Raw genomic sequence first — 11,539 nt, 5'->3', positions numbered from 1 at the left:
TCAATGTCTTTCTAAGTTGTGTATACATAGAAGAGTGAACTTCATTTGCGGGGGGAGGCTGTTTATTTCTTTAAATATGTGTCCTCATCCACTCCCATATTAGTAAATTCAGGGAATATCTTTCTCCTTCAGCATTTTTCAATGCAATTAGTTGAATATTTCATACATTATTAAAGTAATTAGTTCATGATTTACATATGTAATCTTGCAGTTTTCAAATGGGTGGATTATAAATTTATAGGACCGCAGAGTCAATCCAGTACGGCCTTAATCCTCTGTGCTACCCTCTTCACAGCCTCCTTCACTTCTTTATTGCGAAGAGTATAAATAATAGGGTTGAGGAAAGGAGTGAGGAGAGTGTATGCCAAGGCAATTAGCTTGTCTCTACCCTCAGCTCGAATCTCCGGTGGCCCTACATAGACAATGAAAGCAGAGCCAAAGAACAGTGTTACTACAGTGATATGGGAGGAACATGTGGAGAAGGCTTTGGCGCGACTGGCAGCTGAAGGCAGCTTTAACACAGCTTTCACAATACCTCCATACAGCCCCAGGATGAAAACAAGGTTGCAGGTATTGATCACACCAATCACGGCAATATAAACCCGAGCATGCCAGCTCGTGTCCACACATGCCAACTCCATTACAGGTGCCAGGTCACAAAAGTAATGGGCCACCTCTTTCAAGCAAACTAGCAGTGAGACCGGCAGGCACCAGGGCAGCTGAGAATCCAGCCACCCATGTACCCACAACTAACTTTATCTGTATCTGTCTGCTCATGAGTACATGGTAGTGCAGTGGGCGACAGATAGCAAGGTAGCGGTCCAGAGCCATGACACCTAAGAGGTAGCACTCAGTCATGCCCAAAGAGTGGAAGACATACAGCTGGACAAAGCATGCAGCCGATGGGATGGGTGAACGGCCATGGAGCAGAGTATGTAGCAAGGTGGGCACCGTGGTGCTGACGTACCAGAGTTCCAGGAAGGAGAGGACACTGATAAAGAAATACATGGGTGTGGACAGCCCTGAATCTGCCTGAACCAAGACAATGATGAACAAGTTCCCTGCAAGTGTGAGGAGATAGATGCACAGGCTCCCCAAAACTGCAAGATGTTGCAGAGTACCAGTGGCAGTGAAACCAGCAAGGGTGAAAGTCTGGGTCCAGGTGTAGTTAACATGATCCATGATTCCTGGGAACGAGAGATAAAGGCAAATAAGTAGCTTTTGTTTTTTATCTCTTGAGATTTTTTTTCCAGAGCCCAAAGAAAATAACACGCATGCCAAGAAATGGTTTATGATCTATCCAATCCATCCCCTCCAGGCTATGAAAGAGGAATTGAGTACTAGAATTCAGAAATGATGTGCTCAATATCTGTTGCTGACAGTGGCAACATAGAGCTCTGGTTCCTTAATTCACAGACCAACATTTGTGCACTATGGCAGTAGAGTCTCAGGCCTAGTATCTTCTCATTTCAACAGCAACAACAACAACAACAACAACAACTACTACTACTACAACGACACACATATACACACAGAGATAGAGAGATAGACAGATAGATAGAGAGAGAGACAGAGAGAGAGAGAGAGAGACAGAGAGAGAGAGAGACAGAGAGAGAGAGGAAAATTTTCTTCTTCATCCTACCATTCTTAGGAAAAGGTTCCTATGATATTTTGAAATAATGACTCTTATTATATACTGGATTCAACAACCAAGATATGGTATGAAAACGAGACTTACTTTCTTAAACAGCTAAGTCCTGTTGGGGGAGTCTCCTGGAACTTAACTAGGTTCTCATCAAAGGTTGAAAGAGGAAGCAATGAAAAGGTGACCAAGAAACAAAACAAGGCTATCTTGGGAGCACGTCTCAAAGCTAAGAATGCTGGGACAAGATGAATAATCCAAGAGCTGAAAGGATGTTTTTTTCTGAAAGTATCCTAATGAGGGACTGACTTGAGAATACTGCAGGGGATAGGCAGAAGGGAGAAGAATGAAGCAAAGCCCTCGTGAGATGCATCAAGAGGTGCCAACACAGTACAAGTCATGCTTTTTTTTTTTTCAGGAATTGAATTTCTAATTTTTTTTTTTTTTTTTTTTTTTTTTTTTACTATCAACTCAAAGTGAATCGCGGTCTGAACCACTGTTTCCTCTTTGGTTGCAGTTCTTTCAATGAAGAAGTTTAAACTAGATGTTCATGAAGTTGTTAGTCTAGTCATTGACTGGTGTGTGTTGGGTTACTAATGGAACGTCTGCGTTAATATCTGCAGAGTGTCACACCAATACTCCAATGGAAATCATTTGGGAAAGGTCAAAGCTGTCCCCTACTTCTCTTCTTCAGCTACCCTTACCTCGCCTGTGCCACTTCTGACCATTACCTCACTTTTTGGTTACAGTAGAACTTGTCTGATCCTTCTGGATTTCACTGCTACCCCAAGACAGTTCCTTATTTGTAGTGTATGCTCCTGGAAGTGCAGCTCCCACCAATCCCCTTAATAAGTGTTCCCTGGAGTTGCTATGACTACCCTCCCAGTGTGGATCCCTCTGGGAGAAGAAGTATGGCTCAGAGAAGTCAGTCAAGCAACCTGCCTCTGCATTTTTCACTTTGGAGCTCTGAAATCAAATCTGAGGGATATTGTCTATTTTGCAATGACCATGTAACATGTCTTTAAAGAAACAATCCAAGTCTCATATCTTCATTCACACATGGAGAATAACAGCTTGGGGAGTGTGGATTGTCCCTTTAAAATTCCATTTGCCAGAAGATTTGTCATCAATATTTGCATTTATTTATTTAGTTGTTGTTGGTGGTGGTCTTTTTATTGTTTGTTGTTTTTGTTTGGTTTGGTTGTTTTTGGTTTTGCAGGATAGGGTTTCTCTTGTAATCCTGCCTGTCCTGGACTTGCTTTGTAGACCAAACTGACCTTGAACTCACAGAGATCCACCAGCCTCTACCTCCCGCCCCGCCCAAGTGCTGGGATTAAGGTGCATGCCACCTTGCCTGGTTAAGGGGGGGGGCATTTATTTTAGGCTGAACCTTCATTCCTTGTACCCTTTACCATACTTCAGTGACCACAATAAGTTCATTGTTCCAATAACTGCTTACCAGCTATTTAAAATACTATTCTGGTTTTATTTTACTTTTAAAAGTATTGATTTATGTATATTGTTAATTATTTGTTTATATGTGCACACATGCAGTTGTTGACAAAGGCCAGAGGAGGGCATCAGATCCTCTTGAACTGGTGTTATAGGCAGCTGTAAGCAGCCAGAGATGGGTTTTGGGAGTTACTCAGCTCCTCTGTAAGAGCAGCTGAGCAATCTCTCCAGCGCTCCTAAAACACTATTCTAAGTGCAGAACTGTACATCCCCATCAACAGTATTACTACCAGTACTCAACCCACTCCACCACCATGTTAACTCTCCATTTCCTTTGTTTTTCATTTATTTGTTTATTTATTTATTTAACCACTTTACAGCCTGATCCCAGACCACCCCCCCTCCTGTCAGTTCCACCCTCATGCTCTGCTTTTCCCATTCTCCCCTCTCCTTCTTCTCAGCGAAAGGGAGGCCCCAAAGGGGTACCAAACCCACCCTAGAACCTCAAGTTGCAGCAGGACTAAGCACATCCTCTTCCACTGAGGCCAGACAGGGCATCCCACCTAGGGGGAAGGGATCCAAAGGCACGTAACAGAGCCACAGACAGCCTTTACTCCCATTGTTAGCGGACCCACATAATGACCATGGTGCACATCCGCTACTTATGTGCAGGGAGTCTCGGTCCAGCCCATGCATGGTCTTTGGTTGCTGCTTCATTCTCTGTGAGCCCCCAGGGACCCAGGTTAGTTGACTCTAGGTCTTTTTGTGGTGTCCTTGACCAATCTGGTTCCCATCTTTCTTCCACTCTTCCACAAAACTTCCAGAGCTTAGCCTATCATTTGGCTGTGGGTCTCTGTATCTGTTTCCATCAGCTGCTGGATGAAGCCTCTCAGAAGAAAGTTGTAATAGGCTCCTGTCTGCAAGCATAGTAGAATATCATTAATAGTGACAGTGGTTAGCTCTCTCTTATGGGGTGGGTCTCAAGTTGGGCCAGTCATTGGTTGGCCATCTCTGGTTATCTTAATGAGACAAATTTACTTTTTCACAAGATATCTGTTTCTTCAAAACATCTCATGTCAGTATCTTAACTTTGATCTCAGCTGAGTACTGCCTCTGAGTGTGAATTTACATAGATCTGGTGTCCAGAAAAATTATAGGATAACTGCATTTACCCACTGAGTGTGAAAAGTTTGATTTATCCATTGATCTAAAGGTATTATTTTTGATTAGCGTCAAAACAAAAGACATGGGAAAACTTACTAGTTGCTAAATTAACCTCAAGAGAAAGGACTAAGGCATTATCTTAAGAAACAGATCACATTAAGTGGATAAAATATCATGAATCTCTGAAATTGAAAAGCTTCCTGTGGAATGCTTAGCACTGGGGACAAAATATAACATATACATTGTTTCTGAATGCTAATAGAGCTTCAGGATGGCCAGGTGCTATAGCCTACTTCCCCTGAAATACCTGCCTATTCGCTGGAATAGATACTTCCTGCAGTCCTTCAACACAATACTGTACCTTTACAGTCCCCAACAAGAGGACTAAATACCATCAAATCGTAATCTGGAGCAAAGGATGGCTTTTTAAATTATCTATCTAATTTTTTTTAAAGTAAGACAGCACATAATATCATTAGTAAATTCTGAAAAAAAATTACATACCTATGAGAAATTAGAAGTGAATAAGTGAATACTTTGTAAGATTATGGACACTAGAGAAGAGTGAGAAGAAAGGTTGTGAGAGCCAGAGATGGGGGATAAGCATCTACAAACGGTTTTCTGGACATCATAGGGTGGATATACAGATGAACTCACATCAGTTATGACAACATGCGTAAGGCTTGCGTAGTATCAAGCCAGACCAAATCCCAGCATGGAGAGGGGAGATGAACATGAAGTCTGACCCTAATGAGGAGGTATTGGTAATCGATAGCAGGGAGTGGGAGAATCTGTTTTCTTTAAGGGTGCAAGCCCTCATAGGTCCACCAAACTGTGCTAGAAGGCCACATACCTAAGGATATATGGGCAACACAAATAGAACATTTGAATTGAGAGAGAGAGAGAGAGAGAGAGAGAGAGAGAGAGAGAGAGAGAGAGAGAGAGAGAGAGAGAATAAGGATACAAAGTTAGGTGGGATAGGGAAGTGGGGTAGATCTGAGAGGACATGGGGTAGGGGGTAAAGTAAATTAAAATAAGTAGTAGAAAACTTTCAATCAGCTAAGAAAGATGAGGAAAACAATGAGTTTATGAGTGCTTGTAGGCTTCTATTCATCTAAACATTTTATCATGTTACATTTATCAATAACATGTTATTTTAAGATCATTCCCTAAAAGTTCCAAAACGGTATGCAGTACAGCTAAAATGTACTTGATAAGTATGAAAATGATGTCTTGTGGTCATAGGTCGTTCTACAGCATAGCTGAGCAGATTTGTATTCAGTGTCCATAGTGCTTATGAATTCCTTGCTCCCTAGGGTAACCCTAGACAAAGTACAAATAGCCTACTTGGTGGGATGCTGAGCTTACTCCTATTGGAGTGTGAGGGATGCGTTTATTTTTCGTCCTGACCTCTTCTTACTGTCTGTTCTAGTAGAGACATTACTCAGATCCCATCATGGGGAAAGTAGTCAAGAGGTAGCATGGGTATTTAGCTTCATACGTCACGTTAGACACTTAGAAAATGTGATTCTGTCTGTAGGAAGAATACAACCACTTTCTGCCAGAGAGACTCCAACACGGCCTGAGAGACTCCAATTGCCCTGAGGTACTATCTACCCATGCCAGGGGCATGCAGAGGGATGAAGATCCAGTAACTTTATACTCCAAGTGTATAGATGCTGTTTGTCTACTTTGAACAGCACCGTGTAAGAGCAACATCAACTGTATGTTATAAAGGGAAAGAGCCAAGGAGGTCAGGAGATAAAACAATTGTACAATGGGAGACAAAGGAAGTTTGGAGTTATGAATGGATTTGTGAAAGCCCCTTCCCCCCTATTGAGTTTATAATATATAGTCCCCCCCCCATGGGCACTATAGTAATATAATGTCTGCCATGCTTATGTAATTCTTAAAGATCTGTTTATTGATTCACCGATTCATTCGTTCTTCAGATACAAATGAATAGAAATCAGGGGTGCGGTATTCATTGTCTCCTCAGCTGTGTATGACTAATCGTAGCTCCATAGAAGATACGGAAGCACACCTACCCTACCATAGAGCATGGAACCCATGGAAATGGAGGCCCGGAGAATTGACATTTGAAGTAAGACACTGCCAGGAAAAACAACTCCCAGCAGTTCTTTAGTGCTGACGATGCAGGAAACCATGTCTGTGAACTCACAATCAGTCCCTATGTGAAGTTAGATTCATGAGGAGAGAAAGGATGAGAGTCCCCATCCCTAAATAACCTGCAGAATGGAATATGGTAGCCAGCATGGAAAGAAACAGCGAAGGGTTAATGGTCATGCATGAATTCCCAGTTATGTAAGGAGGACTTTGGGCACTTAGCTGAGAAGGAGATGTGTCAGTGTAATGACTCAAGCATCTTGTGTAACAACGCCTCAGATGTATGATATGTGCAAAGCTAAGCATTCTCAAATAAATAAATCCCTTTTGCAGAAATGCACATGGGAAATGTTGGGTGATAATCAACATTTATGTAGTTAGTAAGGTCCTATTGCTGTACCAACTTTATAGATTAGGAAAAATGAGGCACGGAGATTTTAAATGCATTGCCTAATGTCAGAAACCAAGTAAATAATAGAATTAAGGTTTGAACCCAAGCAGGAAATCTTTAACCTCTTTTCTAATTATCACTGTGAGGTGCTAGAGTTATTTTGTTTATTGAACATTATTATTCACTGAAATTTTAGATTGCTCTGTTACATATACTTTAAGACAAAGTGAAGTCAGAAAGCAGATTTTCTCTCAGTAAGTAGGAAAGAGTAAGCAAGCAAACAAACAAACAGAACAGGGAATTTGACCAATACATTTTCTTTGTTTTGGGATATTCAGAACACGTTCTACTGGACCTGGAGCTGACCTCAGAACGTGCCTTTGAAAGTGTTGCAGTCCTAGAATCAAAACTTCCTCAGAGGAAAGGAATGTAAGCACCATCCCTGCCAGGCACTCAGCTTTCACACACACAGGTGAGGGGGAGGTGGCCCTGTCAAGGTCAGCTAGACATCTGGATGACGTCTGGGTCTAATCAGGTTCTTGATGGCAATTCCAGTAATGGATATGAAGGTTTTAAAGTGTATTTCAGGTGAGACATATTTGTAAAGCTGTTGTCCTAGCTCCCTGTAGGCTAAAGCTACTGTTGTGAGTTTAAGGCCTGCCTGGTATATGTAGTATACATTGAGTCAAGCTGGAATACAGGCTCAACTCAACTCATATGCCATAACCTCTGTCTCTGTCTCTGTCTCTGTCACTGTCACTGTCTCTGTCTCTCTCTGTCTCCCTCTCTCTCTCTCTCTCTCTCTCTCTCTCTCTCTCTCTTTCTCTCTCTGTCTCTCTCTGTCTCTCTGTCTCTCTCTCTCTGTCTCTGTCTCTCTCTCCGCCCCTCCCCCTCTCACACACACCTGTGAGTACACAACAGCAATGATCACAGATTCTGATGTGGGAGAATTAAAAAAGATATTTGCTTTTATTTTTATAGTGAGGCATATATAAGAATGAGAAAAGTGAAAGACATTCTCCAAGTACCCAGGCTCTGCCAAGGTTTTAGGTTTGTCCTTTGAATTACCAGACCATCCCTAAGTGGTTATCTTGTGGATGAAAATTCACAAATCTCCAGAGTGTAGAGCTAAAGAGAACAGCCTTGTCACACACTGATCAGAGGGTGAGGCCTGACACTGCGGATTTGTGTGACCTTTCCCTCTCTCTTGGGTACTTACACACCTTTTGAGGGAAGCCTGTGATTTTGCTTTCCTGTTCCTCCGGTGAAGTATGGCTTCAAATTCATTCTTTTAAAAATCCATGATACACAAGATACGACAAATATTGATTCACATTCAGAATTTTAGACGCACCAAGATAGGAAAAATGTTTTCTTCAAGGCTGCCAAATACAAATAGCCAAAACACTAAGAATGTAACATTTATATAATTGCTGATTGTGTCATGGTTCTTCTTGCTGTAATTAGTTTATTGTATATGTGTGTAATAATATAAATGAATATGTAAAAAATAAAAATTTAATAAAAATATCCATGATACTAAAAGAGAGCTCAGACAGCATACTCAGCTCTACGACTTTTGTCCCCAAAGAGACTATGTGAGCAGTTGGACTTCAGCCACTCTCTCTCTGAGAGTTATGCCATCCTGAGCCAGTTTTGGCAAAATGATTGAAGATTAACAGATTCTACCAGCTGGGAGCTGTCTGCTCTGCATGAAACTTTACACCTGCTGTCATTGGATTGTTCCTCTCACCTTTGTTTTCTACATTTTAAACTCTCTGCATTGAAATAGAGGTTGCTGATTGCTTTGGGTGGTCCTTTTATTTCACCATAGCAATGCCTGCTTGCATCATGCCCTACACTAGAGATTTGTGAATCTGATGGTCTGGTAATACGAATGATAGAACAAAAACTTTGATAGAGACTAGGTAAGCATCTTATATTTTTCTCATCCTTATATATGTCCCACTCCCCCCCCCCCCCCGCAAAGAAAATCAAAGTCATAAATTCAATTAAAATATTTTCTCTATCCTGGTTTTTAAACTGCCGAGGCATTTCTTCATCAGTATATTGGATAGGATTCAGAAAAAAACTCCTTTCCCTCTATCTGCTCCTCCTCTGATTGGTCTAGGAGTCTGTGCAGCATAGCAAGCACTAAACTGAGTGGTAATCTTACTGGCATTTATTCTGATTCTGCAAAATGATTAACAAGCCAGTTGTTTCTTGCACTTACCCAGAATGTAGGTAATGCCAAAAGAGGTAATTAAGTGTCCCTCAACAAAGTCCTAATCTTGTCACTGACCCTTTTCACAGCCTCCCTCACCTCTTTGTTGCGAAGAGAATAGATAATGGGGTTGAGGAATGGAGTCAGGAGAGCATACACTAAAGCAATAAGCTTGTCAGTGCCCTCAGGTCTGCTCTGGGGTGAGCCAACATATACAGTAAAAGCAGAAGCATAGAACAGTGCCACTACTGTCATGTGGGAGGAACAGGTGGAGAAGGCTTTGGCACGACTGGCAGCTGAAGGCAGTTTCAGGACCGCTGTCAGAATACCCCCATAGAGTCCCAGGATGAGGACAAAATTGCATCCAGTGGCCACACCAATCACTGCCCCATGAATCTGAGCATGCCAGCTTGTGTCCACACATGCCAACCGCATTAGTGGTGCCAGGTCACAAAAGTAATGGGCCACCTCTTTCAAACAATAGGGTAAACTGGCAGTGAGACCGGCAGGCACCAGGGCAGCTGAGAATCCAGCCACCCATGTTCCCACAGCTAACTTTATCTGTACTTGTCTGCTCATGAGTGCATGGTAGTGCAGTGGGCGACAGATAGCAAGGTAGCGGTCCAGAGCCATGACACCTAAGAGGTAGCACTCAGTCATGCCCAAAGAGTGGAAGACATACAGCTGGACAAAGCATGCAGCTGATGGGATGGGTGAACAGCCATGGAGCAAAGTTTGTAACAAGGTGGGCACCGTGGTGCTGACGTACCAGAGTTCCAGGAAGGAGAGGACACTGATAAAGAAATACATGGGTGTGGACAGCCCTGAATCTGCCTGAACCAAGACAATGATGAACAAGTTCCCTGCAAGTGTGAGGAGATAGATGCACAGGCTCCCCAGAAAGGCCAGAGATCGAAGGGTGCCAGTGGCAGTGAAACCAACAAGGGTGAAAATCTGGGTCCAGGTGTAGTTAACATGATCCATGATTCCCAGGGAGGCAGAGGAGTTAAGATGCATGGTGAACTACTTCAGGGTCCTCCATCTCTTCGTGAAATATCCCTGTAGCCAAGAACAGCAACTGTGAGCACATGGCTGAGCTTGACCATTGTCTAATTAAATCTCTTATGTTGTGATAGTGGAACTTCAACCTCCACCGTTCCCATCAAGGTGAAATGATTGGTTGTATGACAGAACATGAGTAGGTGTCTGGGCTGGAACAAGAAATAAAGACTTCTAAACCTGGTTTCCCCTCGTGTATGTTTTGGTGCTGAGTACTTGAGAGTCCAGCAACTCAGTTATCCCCTATCCCACTATAAATAAATGAGGAGGGGAAGCTTATTTTTCAACTGTAATCTCTCCTAGGACCTGTTACTTTATTGATGACTCTACACATATAATTTACAATAATAAAATAACCAGACATATGGCCTGTTGAAAAGGAAGGGTTGCTGTCTGAAGGCAGTTGCAGTGACATCATTCAGGAAGTTGTCTTACCCTTCATCGACTCTTCTGGTAGGGAAGGATAAGGTGGTTTCGGCATGAAAATGGTGGGTGCAGATACTCAATGAATAACTCCTAAACTCTATCAGGCCCATGTCATCTAATTATTCACTACACACTCATCCCATACCTTCAAAAAGTTGATCTTCATAAGAGACAGGTAACATGAATTTCCAATGAACAAAAGATGAGTCAGAATCAGCAGGTAGGAAAGGGATTTTGTAGCTGCCAGGAGCTGGCTTCATGTCCTTGCTCAGACACACCCAGCCTGTACACTCTGGACTGGGAGACTTTTTTGCTTAATCCACTTCCTCTTGCGTAAAATGAAGAAGAAGAAAAAGATTAGGCAGGTGGCTCCTGAAACCCTTAGAAGTTCAGATCTCCCTATGTTATTGGGAATTGATTGAGTTTTGGGGGGCATCAATGGTGCCTGAGTTTTCCTCCCATACTCTGAGAGCACCCACTGGGAAAGGTCAAAGTCAAAGCTCTTGTCTAATTCTCTTCTGATGATCTTTAGTACCCTGACCGTTTGAAGGCTTAGAACCTCTAGTCCTCTTCAGAGTAATTTCTCTCTACCTATTTATGTGCAATGATTCTAGAAATTCTGCTTTCCCAGAGGCTCCTTGTTGGGTGTTCCCTGGAGCTGTGAGTGAAATAAGCTTCAATCGGAATCCCTCTGGAGCAAGAAGTTGCACAGCGAGGAGTGAAACACACCAGATCCATTCCTCAGACAAGCTCTCTTCGTCTCGCAACCAGGGCTGATTCCTACGTCGTGACATTAACTTCAGTAAGAGACGATTAGTCAATACTAATACTGTGGAAAGGAATTTCAAAGGGAGAGATTAACAATTGCTAAAAATAATTTTACATGAAATTAATTATTATCTAGATATTCTTTTTATCAGCATATTTGTTCACAGTATTATCTCCTAGGGAAAAAAGGTGAACCAAAGTTCAAAGAGATATAATATGTATAATAATAATAGGTTGTGACAAGCACCATCTGAGTCTGTACTCATTCATCAAATATATGTGAACT

The 11,539-nt window shown here is 42.2% G+C and overlaps 2 protein-coding genes across 2 annotated transcripts; both read right to left on the bottom strand.

Moving 5' to 3' along the window:
• Positions 1-251: 251 nt before the first annotated feature.
• On the bottom strand, positions 252-1,182 carry LOC127191149 (olfactory receptor 6N2-like). The gene is given in 2 exon segments (XM_051148365.1): positions 252-687; positions 689-1,182. Coding segments are annotated over 2 exon segments (930 nt in total).
• Positions 1,183-9,039: 7,857 nt separating this feature from the next.
• On the bottom strand, positions 9,040-9,984 carry LOC127191028 (olfactory receptor 6N1-like). The gene has a single exon (XM_051148264.1). It carries the CDS (start codon positions 9,982-9,984, stop codon positions 9,040-9,042), a length of 945 nt encoding a protein of 314 aa, XP_051004221.1.
• Between the last annotated feature and the right edge of the window lie 1,555 nt (positions 9,985-11,539).

The sequence above is a fragment of the Acomys russatus genome, chromosome 6 (genome assembly GCF_903995435.1).
Source record: "Acomys russatus chromosome 6, mAcoRus1.1, whole genome shotgun sequence".
NCBI lineage: Eukaryota > Metazoa > Chordata > Mammalia > Rodentia > Muridae > Acomys > Acomys russatus.
This window is presented reverse-complemented; position numbering and strand designations above follow the sequence as displayed.

Coding starts and splice junctions, on each gene's coding strand:
- LOC127191028 (XM_051148264.1), bottom strand. CDS start 9,984: ATGGATCATGTTAACTACACCTGGACCCAGATTTTCACCCTTGTTGGT.